The 13651-nt window shown below is 66.8% G+C and overlaps 1 protein-coding gene across 1 annotated transcript; it reads right to left on the bottom strand.

Moving 5' to 3' along the window:
- Window positions 1-494: 494 nt before the first annotated feature.
- Window positions 495-11121, bottom strand: JAK3 (Janus kinase 3). The gene is made up of 24 exons (XM_068996945.1): window positions 11089-11121; window positions 10598-10810; window positions 9912-10035; window positions 9702-9813; window positions 9230-9375; window positions 8121-8403; window positions 7912-8037; window positions 7679-7836; window positions 7391-7502; window positions 7015-7201; window positions 6706-6830; window positions 6489-6623; window positions 6323-6407; window positions 6082-6209; window positions 5196-5334; window positions 4243-4394; window positions 3359-3509; window positions 3149-3288; window positions 2759-2948; window positions 2247-2371; window positions 1263-1435; window positions 1071-1188; window positions 854-964; window positions 495-766 (listed from the first exon to the last, which is right to left on the bottom strand). The coding sequence occupies exons 2-24, from the start codon at window positions 10800-10802 to the stop codon at window positions 650-652; spliced, it is 3342 nt and encodes a 1113-aa protein (XP_068853046.1). The 5' UTR covers window positions 10803-10810; window positions 11089-11121; the 3' UTR covers window positions 495-649.
- Between the last annotated feature and the right edge of the window lie 2530 nt (window positions 11122-13651).

The following is a 13651-nucleotide window of genomic DNA, read 5'->3' as shown; positions in this document are numbered from 1 at the left end:
TCTTGGTGACATCGAGGGACGGTGCCACCACCTGGATCTGTCCCTGTCCCACCGGGCTCTGCAGCGAGGAGTCCAGGGAGGCTCTCCGGGGGAATTCTTGGCTCTGGGATGCTGCCACCACCTCGGATGGGGACCCAAGATCCATGGATCCATCCCTGTCCCACTGGACTCTGCTCTTGGGGGGCTCTCCAGGGGGGGATTTGTAGCTCTTGGCAGAGCAGAGGGGTCCGGGATGGTTTGGGGATAACCGGTGGCAAATCCCAATCCCGCTCCCTTCCGCGTGCCGGCAGCTGCAGGGTCTGGTTCCAGAGGGAATGAGGCCATTCCCTGCTCCGGGTGTGGATTCCGAGGGTCTGGGAATTCCAGGCGCTCAATCCCGCTCCCCTCCCGTCCCCACGTGTCCCCCCCTCGCCTCATCCCAGCAGGAAAATTTACCGAACTTTAATCAAATAAGGCTGAATTCTGCCATGGGGGGGGGGGAGGAAGGAGGGAAAAGAGGGGGGGGAAAGCCGAAGGGATTGAGGGGAGGGGGGGTTTGTGCTGCGGGAAAAGGGGGCGGGGGCCGTGTCCCCCCCACGCTGCGCCCCTCAAAGCCCAGGGAAGCGTCGTCATGGATTGAGGGTCCCAGCGGGATTCTGGGGGGGCCGCGCTACCCCCGCGTTTTGCTCCTCCCATCCCGCAGCGCCTCGATTTTGGGGGCCAGCTGCCCAAAAGTGGGTCTGGCGCTGGGGGCGAAGGCCCAGCAGCTCATCATCAGCGCGTACACCTGGCGACAAGGGACACAGCGAGGCCATCAGGGGAGCGGGGCGACCCCGGGGACCCCCTCCCACCAGCCCCGGGGCAGCGGTGTCACCTCCGCGGGGCAGCCGGCGGGGGCCGGGAGCCGCCGGTTGTCCTTGAGGAGCTCCAGCAGGTGACAGATGATCTGCGCCGGCTTCCCGGTGCCCATCATCCGCAGGAATTCCTGCGGGCACGGGGGGCACAGCCATGAGCGTGAAGGGGGGTGCGGGGGAGGTGGGGAAGGGGCTCGTCCCCAAGGGAATGATCCCCGCATCCCGGGAAAATCCCACCTCCGAGGGGCTCTTGCTCTTGGAGCTGTAGGTGAAGAGCTCGTAGAGCAGCACCCCGAAGCTCCAGGTGTCGGAGGCGCGGGAGAAAATGTTGTCAGCCAGGGATTCCGGCGCGTACCTGCCGGGAAAAGCGGGATTCTGAGCTCCGGCTCCCGCTGGAATTCCAGCCCTCCCCCGGTGTCCTCCCCTCACCAAAAAACGGGGCTCTGTCCGGGCTCCCGCACCACGTAGTAATCCTTGTCCTGCGGGAGCAGCTTGGCCAGCCCGAAGTCGCCGATCTTGACGTGGCTGTCGCTCTCCACCAGGATGTTCCTGCTCGCCAGGTCCCGGTGCACGCAGCGCTGCGCCCCCAGGTACTCCATGCCCTGCCGGGAGGCGGCTGCTCGAGGGGAGCGGGGACACGGCGGCGTCCCCCGGGGCTGGAGGAGCCCCGGGATGAGGGTCCCTGGCGGCTCAGCCCGGCTGGAGCGCGACCCGCCGGGTGAGGGTGGGATTGCTCCGGCCGGGATGCAGCTGCTGGCAGGGACAGGATCCAGGAGCATCCCCAGGGGTGGGACCGGATCCCGGCGGGACAAATGACCCTTGGGTGGGCACCCCTGGGGGCTCATCCCGGCTGGACAAATGACCCTTGGGTGGGCACCCCTGGGGCTGGATGATCCCGGCTGGACAAATGACCCTTGGGTGGGCACCCCTGGGGGCTCATCCTAGCTGGACAAATGACCCTTGGGTGGGCACCCCTGGGGGCTCATCCCGGCTGGACAAGTGACCCTTGGGTGGGCACCCCTGGGGGCTCATCCCAGCTGGACAAATGACCCTTGGGTGGGCACCCCTGGGGCTGGATGATCCCGGCTGGACAAATGACCCTTGGGTGCACCATGGCATTGATCCGGCCAGGATGCAGCTGCTGGCAGGGGCAGGATCCCAGGGGTGGGACTGGATCCCGGCTGGACAAATGACCCTTGGGTGGGCACCCCTGGGGGCTCATCCCGGCTGGACAAGTGACCCTTGGGTGGGCACCATGGCGTTGCTCCAGCCAGGACACAGCTGCTGGCAGGGCCAGGACCCAGCAGCGTCCCCAGGGGCTGCACCAGGACCCTTGGCTGACCCATGGCACCGTTCCAGCCCCATCCCGGGACAGCGGGATGCCCGTTTTGCCCGTGCCCGCCCTGATCCCACCTTGCAGATCTGCCAGGCGTAGAGGAGCAGCGTGCAGTGCTCCAGGCGGGGCTGGTTCTTCTGCAGGAAATCCCGCAGGCAGCCGTTGGGCAGGAATTCCATCACCAGCCGCAGCCCGCGCATTCCTGGGGCCAAATCCATCACCGCGATGGAGCAGCGGGATAGGATCGGGGATCCCTGCGCGCTCCCTGCCCCGTTCCCTGCCCCGTTCCCTGCCCCATTCCCTGCCCCATTCCCTGCCCCATTCCCTGCCCCACTGCCTGCTCATTCCCTGCCCCATTCCCTGCCCATTCCCTTCCCCGTTCCCTGCCCCATTCCCTGCCCCATTCCCTGCTCATTCCCTGCCCCATTCCCTGCCTATTCCCTGCCCCGTTCCCTGCCCCATTCCCTGCCCACTCCCTGCCCCATTCCCTGCCCCATTCCCTGCCCATTCCCTGCCCCACTCCCTGCTCATTCCCTGCCCATTCCCTGCCCCATTCCCTGCTCCACTCCCTGCCCCGTTCCCGGCTCACCCCGGCTGTAGCAAACCCCCCGGTACTGGACGATGAAGTCGTGCTGCAGCGAGTGCAGGATTTGGATCTCCCGCTCGAAATCCCGAATTTCCTTGGCTGAATCCTGCTGCAGCTTCTTCACCGCCACCAGCTCACCCGTGCTGTCGCCCAGGGGGTCATAGCGGCACAGCTCCACGCTCCCAAAATTCCCCTGGATGCAGGGAACCGGGGCTGGATATTGGGGTGCCCCCCAACATTCCCAGTGCCTCATCCCTCCCAAAATCCCACGCATGGTGGAGGAACCTCAGGATTTGTTTCTCAGCACAGCCAGGGTGTCCTGCACCCCAAACCAGGGAAGGGAAGAGCGGCTGAGCTGAATTTTGGGGTTTGGGGTCTCTCCTGTGCCCCCACCTTGCCCAGCAGCGAGATGTACTTGAGGTGCCGCTCCTGGAAGAGCTCGGGATCCTGGCTCATGGCGAGGGAATCGTGGCCCCAGAAGCCATCCCGGAGCGTCACATCCGTGGGGGACAGGTCGGAGAGCAGCTCGTAGTCTGGGGGAGGAGGGCGGTGAGGCCCCTGTGGGGTCCCCCCCGTGTCCCCCCAGCCCGTCCCGGCACCCACCGGAGGTGATGAGGCTGTTGAGGTCGCGGATGAGGGCGCGGAAGCAGGGCCGGCGCTGGGGCTCGTATTCCATGCACTGGGCCACGAGTGTGGCCAGCTCTGGCCACTTGGGAGCCGGGAGCTGCTGGTGGCTCTGGTAGAATTCCAGCTTCTGCGGGAGAGGGGGAATTGTGGGGTGTGGGACCCCCAAAGAGCCCCTGAATGGCTCCAGGATGGGGAAAAGAGCGGGGTCTGGGAGCAGCAGGGTAGGGCAGGAGGGATGGGATGGGATGGGATGGGATGGGATGGGATGGGATGGGATGGGATGGGATGGGATGGGATCAGTGGGATGAGGATGGGAATGGGGACAAGGACGGGATGGGATGGGATGGGAATGGGGATGAGGTAAAGGATGGGATGGGATGGGATGGGATGGGATGGGATGGGATGGGATGGGATGGGATGGATGGGATGGGATGGGATAGGGTGGGATGGGATTGATGGGGTGGGATCCATGGGATGGGATGGGATTGATGGGATGGATGGAATGGGATGGGATGGGATTGGGCAGGGAAGAAGGGCTGGGATACAGCGGGAAGGGACAGGAAGGTTGGGATGCAGTGGGATGGGGCAGCAGGATCAAGATGCAGCGGGATGGAGCAGGAGGGTTGGGATGGGATGGGAGGATCAGGATATAGGAAGGGAAGAAGGGCTGGGATACAGTGGGAAGGGAAGACGGGCTGGGATACAGCGGGAAGGGACAGGAGGGTTGGGATACAGTGGGATAGAGGAGGAGGATTGGGATGGAGGAGGAGGATTGGGATCCAGCAGGATGGGTCAGGAATGCTGGGATCCAGCAGGATGGAACAGGAGGATCGGGGTCCAGCGGGATGGGGCAGCCTCACCCTCTGGGGCTCCAGCAGGCTCAGGGGCATGTTCCCCCCACTGAAGATCTCCCAGAGGGTGGCTCCGAAGCCCCACTTGTCGGCCGGCAGCGCCAGGCTCCCGGGATCGCTGACGCACTCGGGGGCCACCCACGGGATCCGCTCCACCAGCACTGGGGGGGGACCCGGCCCCACTCAGCACCCACGGGGGGCCCAGCACCCCCAGGACCCCCCCGGGACCCCCTCACTCACTGTCCCGGGCCAGGACGGTGGCGCTGACCCCGGGGTCGTTGAGTTTGATGAGGGGGGTTCAGAGCCCACAGCCAGGACCCCGCTTTGAGGATGAGCACAGAACTCCGAGCCCAGAGCCAGGAGCCCAAAGCCAGAGCCAGGAACCCAAACCCACAGCTGGGATTCAGAACCCAGAGCCAGGAACCCAAACCCAGAGCCAGGAGCCCAAACCCAGAGCCAGGAACCCAAACCCACAGCTGGGATTCAGAACCCAGAGCCAGGAACCCAAACCCAGAGCCAGGAACCCAAACCCAGAGCCAGGAGCCCAAACCCAGAGCCAGGAACCCAAACCCAGAGCCAGGAGCCCAAACCCAGAGCCAGGAACCCAAACCCCAAAGCCAGGAACCCAAACCCAGAGCCAGGAACCCAAACCCAGAGCTGGAATCCAGAGCCAGGATTCCCAGTTGAGGATGAACACAGGACCCTAAACCCAAAGCCAGAACCCCAAACCCAGAGCTGGGATTCAGAACCCACAGCCAGGACCCCGCTTTGAGGGGCAGAACAGAACCAGGAGCCCAAACCAGAGCTGGGATCCAGAGCCCACAGCCAGGATTCCCCATCGAGGATGAGCACAGGACCCTATAGCCAAAGCCAGAACCCCAAACCCAGAACCCCAGGACACCCCAGGACCCCCCAGGACACCCCAGGACCACCCAGGACCCCCCCGGGACCCCCTCACTCACTGTCCCGGGCCAGGACGGTGACGCTGACCCCGGGGTCGTTGAGTTTGATGAACGGGGGGCTCCCCCCGGCCGTGTCCCCCTCCCGTGCCAGCAGCACCTTCTTAGCGGAGACGTTCCCGTGTGGGATTTTCTTGTCCTCCTGGATGGGGGGGAGAGGGATCGGGACCCTCAGGGTGGCCCCGTGCACTGGGCTGGGCTGGGGGAGCACCAGGGATGGGTGGGAGCCGTGGGACGTGGATGGATCGGGAGCTGTGGGGTGTGGATCCATGGGATCCGTGGGATATGGATGTGTGGGATCCATGGGATCCGTGGGGTAGGGATGTGTGGGATCCATGGGATATGGATGTGTGGGATCCATGGGGTATGGATGTGTGGGATCCATGGGATCCATGGGATATGGATGTGTGGGATCCATGGGATCCATGGGGTATGGATGTGTGGGATCCATGGGATTCATGGGGTAGGGATGTCCAGGATCCATGGGGTATGGATGTGTGGGATCCATGGGATATGGATCTATGGGATCCATGGGGTACAGATCTGTGGGATCTATGGGGTACAGATCTGTGGGATCCACGGGGTACAGATCTGTGGGATCCATGGGGTACAGATCTGTGGGATCCATGGGGTACAGATCTACGGGATCCACGGGGTACGGATGTGTGGGATCCACGGGGTACAGATGTTTGGGATCCACAGGGTACAGATCTGTGGGACCCATAGCCATGGACTCATGGGAGCCGCGGATGCGCTGAGCCTGCAGGGCGGGGATGCAGAGCTGCAGGACACCCAGGGGATACGGATTCCAGGGATCCCTGGGATATGGACACGGGAAGAACACGGAACGCGGGCGGGTGGGAGCTGCCGGACACCGGCATGGGCTCACCAGGTAGTTGAGGGCGTAGGCCAACTGCTTGGCCACCGTCAGCTTCCAGCCGGTGGTCACCGCGCCGCGGTGCTTGCGCAGGTACAGGTCCAGCGGCCCGTGCCGGACGTGCTCCTGCACCATCACACCTGCGGGGCCACCCGGGGCTCAGGGGGTGCCCACAAAGGGGTCAGGGGGTGCCCACAAAGGGGTCAGAGGGTGCCCAGGTGGCCCCGTGGCCGCGGCCCCGCCGGACACTCACTGTCCTTGCCGAGGCTGACGCCGTGCAGCAGCACCAGGTGCTTGTGGGAGAGCTGGCTCATGGTGCTGGCGGCCTCCAGGAAGGACTGCGACAGGGACAAGCGGCTCAGGGCGGGCCTTAGGGCCCCCCAGGTGACACCCTGGAGGTGGCAGTGCCACCCCCTCACCTCCAGGCAGTTGCGGTGGCTGCTGTCCATGACCTTGAGCACCACCGGGGTCTGCCGGGGTCCGTCCTCCTCGTCCTGGTCCCGTTTGATGCCTTTGTAGATCTGCGTGAAGGAGCCCTGGCCCAGGCTCTCGCCCTGGGGGACACGGGGACGTCGCCAGGGGGTCCCCGTCCCCCCTGTGCCACCCCCCATGGCCCCGATCCCACCCGCCCCGTACCCGTGTCAGGCTCTGGGGGTCGATCTTGTGGAACATCATCTGGTGGAGGCTGCGGCAGCGGGGCACGGGAGGGGACCCGGGGGGACAGGGGACACCGCTCCGAACGATCAGCAGGTTGGACTTCTCTGGGGGGGGAGGGGAGGGGAGGGGAGGGGAGGGAGGGCGTGAGGGGGGGGCTGGGGAAGGGGACCCCCACCTGGTGACCTCACACAGCCCCTCTGTGACGTCACAGCCGCTCTGTGACATCACAGCTCCTCTGTGACATCACAGCCCCTCTGTGACCTCACCGCACCCCCCCTCCGGTGTCACCTTTGGGCCGGGGGGGACAGGCGACCTCCAGGCGCATTTGGGCCCCCTCGGCCTGCAGCCCCCGGCGCCCGTAGGTGCCCAGCAGCTCCCGCAGGCTGCAGAACCTCCGCGCCACCCCCGACAGCCACAAGTGCCCGTCCTCGTCCCGGCGGATCTGGCACCGCTTGTAATCCCGGCCGGATCGGGTCTGCGGGGGAACCACCGGGATCAGCACCCCCGGGACCCCCCCCAAACCCCTCCGGCCCCAAAGGGACACCGCGCGTGGCTCCGTCCCCGTGGCTCCGTCCCCGTGGCTCCGTCCCCGGCTGCGTTTCCCTCCCGGTGCCGGGGCCCCGCGCGATCCCGGCCGCCCCAAAGCCCCCCCCGGGGGTCTCACCTGGACGCACACGGTCAGCAGGTAACTGTCGAAGTCCTGGGGGCTGCGGCGCAACAGGAACAGCCCCGGGGCACCCCCGGCCGCCTCCAGCTTGTTCACGGCGAACTCGGCGCTGCCAAGGGCAGGGATGGCCGTGGTCCCCCTGGGGGACACCGCGGGGACCCCCCGTGCCCACCCCAGGGTGCCCAGGGAGCGGGATGGGGACCCGCCCGTGCCGGGGGTGGTTCCGTGCCCTCCCTTCCCGCCTCCCCTCCGGCTCGGGGGTGCTCAGGGGGTGCCGGTACCCACCTGATGGGCCCGTGGCACTGATTTTCCAAGTCCTCCAGCAGCCGCGGAGGGGCCACCTCCTTGCAGAAGTAGTGCTGGGCATCCACCGTCAGCCGGTAGTAGCCATCGAGCAGCGCCACGAAGGACCGAGCCTCGCGCAGCGTGGGGAACTCCACCTCCTGCGCCAGGCTTGGGGTCACCCCATCGTCCCCCCGAGCCCCCCGGGGGCCTCCCCAAACCCTTCTCGAGCTCACCAACACCCGGTTGTCCGCCTTGGTGAGGGTGACCAGCCGGTTCTCCACGGGGCCGCCGTCGCGGCTCGCCGCCTGCTTGATGCTGATGTCGGCGATGTCGGGGAAGTCGCAGAAGTGCTGGCGGCTCTGCGAGGGGGACAGCGGGCGGGGGGGTGAGGTGACAAGGCCGTCACCCAGCTCCCCGCACCGCTCCCGGCCACCGCCAGCACCTCGGACCCGCCGCAGCTCCAGGACACGCCGCTCTCGCCGGACACGTGGATGGCCACGGCCGCGGCCGAACCGGGGGAGCGCACGTGGAAAATCTCGCCGGTGCAGCGGCGCTGGAGCCGCTCGAGGTCCAGCAGGTACTTGAGCTTGAGGTGCGGCCCGTCCGTGTGGCAGCCCCCGAGGCGCCGCAGGGATTTGCCGAAGCGGCGGCGGAGGCGCTGGCGGGTCAGGAAGCTGTGCTGCTGGATCTGCCTCCGCAGCGGCGCCGGCAGGCACGACTTGTAGCTGCGGGGAGCCGCGGATGCCGAGGGGGTCCCCGAGGGCGTCGGGGTGTCCCCAGGGGTGCCAGGGTGTCCCTGAGGGTGTTGGGGTGTCCCCAGGGGTGCCAGGGTGTCCCCGAGGGTGTCGGGGTGTCCCCAGGGGTGCCAGGGTGTCCCTGACGGTGTTGAGGTGTCCCCAAGGGTGCCTAGTGGTCCCCAGGGGTGCCAAGTGTTCCCCAGGGTGTCCCGAGGGTGTCCCCGAGGGTGTTGGGGTGTTCCCAGGGGTGACGGGGTGTCCCCAGGGGTGCCAGGGTGTCCCCGAGGGTGTTGGGATGTCCCCAGGGGTGCCAGGGTGTCCCCAGGGGTGTCGCGGTGTCCCCAGGGGTGCCAAGTGTTCCCCGGGGTGCCAGGGTGTCCCGAGGGTGTTGGGGTGTCCCAGGGGTGCCGGGATGTCCCCAGGGGTGCCAAGTGTTCCCCAGGGGTGCCAGGGTGTCCCTGAGGGTGTCGGGGTGTCCCCAGGGGTGCCGGGATGTTCCCAGGGGTGCCAGGGTGTCCCCAGGGGTGCCAGGGTGCCCCCAGGGATGTCAGGGTGCCCCCAGGGATGTCAGGTTGTCCCAATGGACACCAGACTGTCCCCAGGGTGCCAGGGTGTCCCCAGGGGTGCCAGGCTGTCCCCAGGAGTGTCAAGTGCTCCCCAGAGGTGTCGGGATGTCCCCAGGGGTGCCAGGCTGTCCCCAGCGGTGCAAGCCCGACCCCCAGGGCTGTCACACTGTCCCGTGGCTGCCAGGCTGTTCCCAGCCATGCCGGGCTGTCCCGTGAGTGCCACTCTGTGCCCCCCAGGCCCCGCTCACCTGACGTGGCTGCAGACCTGGCCGGGGCTGTGCTGCTCCTCCTTGGCGATGCGCAGCATGTCCAGCACGGCCAGGCTCAGGCACTGCTCCTGCGTGGGCAGGCTCAGCCCCACGGCCACGCGGCCCGCGATGAAATCACTGCGGGACTGGGCGGGGCACGAGGTTCGGGGGGGTCTCCCATCTCCCGAGACCCCCGACCCGTGCTCGTGTCACCCTCGTGTCCCAGTGCCCACGGGAGTCACATCCTGCCCGGGCTCTGCTTTCCTGCTGCTTCCCTGGCCCCGATCCCTGGGCATGTCCCCCCCCCAGGGGACACAGTGACCCCATCTCGGCCAGCTGGGATGGCTTGTGCCCGCTGTGGGGTGGCCACGAGCTGCTCCAGGTGAGCCAGGGAAAGGGATCCACATCCACCGGGCACCGGTGGATGAGGAGGAGGAGGAGGAGGAGGAGGAGCCAGCCCAGCAGGGCTCACCTGGGCGAACAGGTAATCGATGACAGGATAATCCAGGACAGGGCTGGCCCGGTCATTGAGCAGCTGGAAGCGGTGGGACTGTCCCGGTCCGCACCAGTTGGGGAAGAAGAACCTGATGGGAACAACGGAGGGGTCTCAGCGCTGCGTCCCCTCAGAGAGCACAACCCCAAAAGCCAGCAGAGCATCGCGGGAGCGGGGCCGGGGCTGTACCTGATCCTGTACACCACGAGCTGGCTGCGGGACTCGTCCACGGTGAACAGATGGTTTGGGGGGAACCAGCAGCTCAGGTCCTCCGTGGCCAGGGCGAAGAGCGGGTGGCACACGGGCAGCACGCCTGGGGATGGAGAGCGGGGCTGGCACCGGGACCCCGAGCCCACGGACAGGATCTTGACTCAGGGCTGGGACCCTGAGCCCAGGGCCAGGATCGCCTGTCAAGGATGGGCACGGGACCCCAAGCCCATGGCCGGTAGCCTGAGCCCACAGCTGGACCCCAAACCCAGAGCTGGGATTCAGAACCCACAGCCAGGATTCCCTGCTGAGGACAAGCACAGGACTCCAAGCCCACAGCCAGGACCCCACATCCACATCCAGGACCCCACATCCACATCCAGGGCCTCATTCCCACATCCAGGACCCCACACCCACATCCAGGATCCCACATCCACATCTAGGGCCCCATTCCCACATCCAGGGCCCCATTCCCACATCCAGGACCCCATTCCTACATCCAGGACCCCACACCCACATCCAGAACCCTACATGCACATCCAGGACCCCATTCCCACATCCAACACCCCATTCCCACATCCAGAACCCCACATCCAGAACCCCACACCCACATCCAGGACCCTGTTCCCACATCCAGCACCCCCATTCCCCCCCCGGCCGGCGCTCACCGCAGGCTTTGGCAGCGCGCACGCAGAGCTCCTCGGCCGTGTACTCGCCGAAGGTGAAGCTGAGGGTGCCGGCGGCGCTGCCGGGGCCGCTGCGCGGGGTGGGCTCCCGGTGGTACAGGAGCACCTGCAGGGAGCCGCTCTCGGCCGAGGAAAGGCTGCACGAGCGGCCCCCGATCAGCGGAGTCTCCTCGCCCAGCGGGGCCATGGTGGCCTCTGCAAGGAGGGATTGGCCTCGCGGTGACCCCCTTGTCCCACACCTGCCCTTCCCTCCTCATCCTCCCCGCAGCGCTGCCAGGGCTGGGAGCGGCTCCTCTTGGGGAGGAGGAAGGGGAAACTGAGGCACGCGGTTGGATATCCCCCCCCTCCTCCCTCCCTGTTCCCAGCCTGTCCCACCCTCCCGGCCGCTCCTCCTGCTCCTCCTCAGCGCTCCCGGCGTGGGCAGGGAGGACCCGGCTCCATCCCCTGCCGCACCCCCGGAGCCCCCCCGGTACCTCTGCCGCGCAGGGGGCCTCGCTGTGACCCTGAGGAGGGGGTCCCGAGCGGGCTGCGCTGCCAAAAAATCGGGGTTCTCGGGGTGCGTAGGTGGCTGCGAGCGAAGGAGAGAGATTAAAAAAAAAAAATCCCCCGGGTGATTTCCTTCCTGCCCGAGGCCTGCTGGGCGTGCGGCTTCCTGGCAGGGGAGGGGGGGACGAAACGAGGCAGCGCAGGGTGCGGCGAGCGGGGTGTCGGGAGGGAGAAGGGCCGGAAACCCGGGCACCCCTCTGGGTACCCGTCTGGGCACCCCACGCCCTCCGGGGCTGGCGCTGTGGGTACCGCAGGGACGGGGGATGCTCTGCCAGCGCATCCCAGCCCGGGGTGAGGGGCTGGGTGCTGCCATCCCCCTGCTGCACCCCATTGCTGCCACCCCCAGCGCCCCAGTGCCGGCTGCTGGCCCCGGAGCTGGCCCAGGTGCCACGGCGGGGCTGGGCGTGTGCCAGCCCCGGGGTTGTGCGGCGTCGCACGTCGCCGCGGGCGGATGTGGACCCGAAATCTCGTTGTTTTATCCCCTGGAGCTGCTCCAACCCGCTCGGCGAGGAGGCGGCGCCGCGGAGAGGAGGGGAAGGGGTCCCGGCCGGGGACAGGGGGTGGGGACAGTGCAGGGAGCCTCGTGTGCCCGGTGGAGAGGGCTCAGAGAGGGCGGTTCCGCCGTGGTGGCACCTTAGAGGGGATGGTGGCACCTTAGAGGGGATGGTGGCACCTTAGAGGAGATGGTGGCACCTTAGAGGGGATGGTGGCACCTTAAAGGGGATGGTGGCACCTTAGAGGGGATGGTGGCACCTTAGAGGCGATGGTGGCACCTTAGAGGGGATGGTGACACCTTAGAGGCGATGGTGGCACCTTAGAGGGGATGGTGACACCTTAGAGGGGATGGTGGCACCTTAGAGGGGGTGATGGCACCTTAGAGGGGATGGTGGCACCTTAGAGGGGATGGTGGCACCTTAAAGGGGATGGTGGCACCTTAGAGGGGATGGTGGCACCTTAGAGGGGATGGTGACACCTTAGAGGGGATGGTGGCACCTTAGAGGGGATGGTGGCACCTTAGAGGGGATGGTGGCACCTTAAAGGGGGTGATGGCACCTTAGAGGGGATGGTGGCACCTTAGAGGGGGTGATGGCACCTTAGAGGGGATGGTGGCACCTTAGAGGGGATGGTGACACCTTAGAGGGGATGGTGACACCTTAGAGGGGATGGTGGCACCTGGGAGGGGATGGTGGCACCTTAGAGGGGATGGTGGCACCTTAGAGGGGATGGTGGCACCTGGGAGGGGATGGTGGCACCTTAGAGGGGATGGTGACCTGGCAGTGATGGCTCAGAGGGTGACGCTCCGTGGTGGCACCTGGGAGAGGTCAATGCCTTCATGGTGATACATGGAAGGGGACAATGCCTCCATGGTGATGGCCTGGAGGGGACGGTGACCTCGTGGCGATGACCTCGAGGAGGTGACAGTGACCTCGTGGCGATGACCTCGAGGAGGTGACAGTGACCTTGCAGTGATGCCTCGGAGGGGGACGGTGCCACATCCGAGGACACACTGCCCGCACAGCAGCTCTGTCCCCCCCTCAGCGCTGTTCCCCTGCCCCAACCCCAACCTCATCCGCGGGGTTTGAGGTGACGGGGTGGAAATTCCCAAACCTGACCAGGGGCCGGGCGGGACAAAGTGGCGTTTGTGCCAGGGAATGAGGAAGCGGGGCCAGCCCCACGCCCGGTGCCACGTATCCCGGCACCGCCGCGCTCCCGGGGCCAGGGAGCTCCGCGGCACCGGGGCCGTGCGGGAGGGAAGGGGTTATGGCCGCGGCCTCCGACAGCTCCATCCTCCCCGCCGAGGGTCCCTCCCCGACGCTCTGAACCTGCCTCCCACCCGCTGGAGCAGCCCGAGGCACGGCCGGCCCCTCGACGCCTTCCGAGAACGTCGCAGGGACCCCCAGGGACCCCCAGGCAGCCCCCGCCCGGCTCCCCGGGCTCGGCAGCCGGTCTGTCCCGCTCTGCCGGCAAACAACCTGCTCCTTCTGGGTAAAGGTTCCCTTCGGGTTTGTTGTTTTTTGCTCTCGGCTGGAGATAAATTTGGCTCCACCGAAGGCTCTGCCCCTCCTTGTTTGTGGCGGTTTGGGGAGGGGTCGCTCCCTTCCGGCCGTGTCCTTTGGGTGCTGGCGCTTCCCTGGAGCCGGTGGCCGGAGCAGCTGGACCGGGGGCTCCAAACCGAGAGGGATCGGGGAAATTCCCGTGTCAAATTCTGGCTGTTCCTGGGGCAATTCCCCGGCCAAAATCTGTCTGTTCCTCGTCGGACTCTGCCCTTTTTCACCCCTTGGCACAGCTCCTGCCGGGGAAGGGCACAGGGTGGGGCACAAAAACCCTGCTCCCCGCTCCGCGCTCGCTGCTTTCCCCTTGGAGCGCCCATTCCAAGGAGTTCTCTCTCCCTCCAGCGTCCCCTCGGATGCGTCGCTGCCGCCGAGCCCCGGCCTAACCTCGCCTGAAGTCCCCGCACCCCCGTCCTCCCTCAGGTGCCCAGTTTGGGCT

Source organism: Aphelocoma coerulescens, chromosome 28, assembly GCF_041296385.1.
Source record: "Aphelocoma coerulescens isolate FSJ_1873_10779 chromosome 28, UR_Acoe_1.0, whole genome shotgun sequence".
In the NCBI taxonomy this organism is placed as follows: Eukaryota; Metazoa; Chordata; class Aves; order Passeriformes; family Corvidae; genus Aphelocoma; species Aphelocoma coerulescens.
The sequence above is the reverse complement of the archived record's forward strand: the minus strand, read 5'-3'. Positions and strand labels throughout refer to the sequence as shown.

Coding starts and splice junctions, on each gene's coding strand:
- JAK3 (XM_068996945.1), bottom strand. CDS start 10,802: ATGGCCCCGCTGGGCGAGGAGACTCCGCTGATCGGGGGCCGCTCGTGC. Junction 6,831..7,014: donor CTGTCCCCCCCGGCCCAAAG/GTGACACCGGAG, acceptor CTCCCCCCCCAG/AGAAGTCCAACCTGCTGATC. Junction 3,289..3,358: donor CAACAGCCTCATCACCTCCG/GTGGGTGCCGGG, acceptor CTCCTCCCCCAG/ACTACGAGCTGCTCTCCGAC.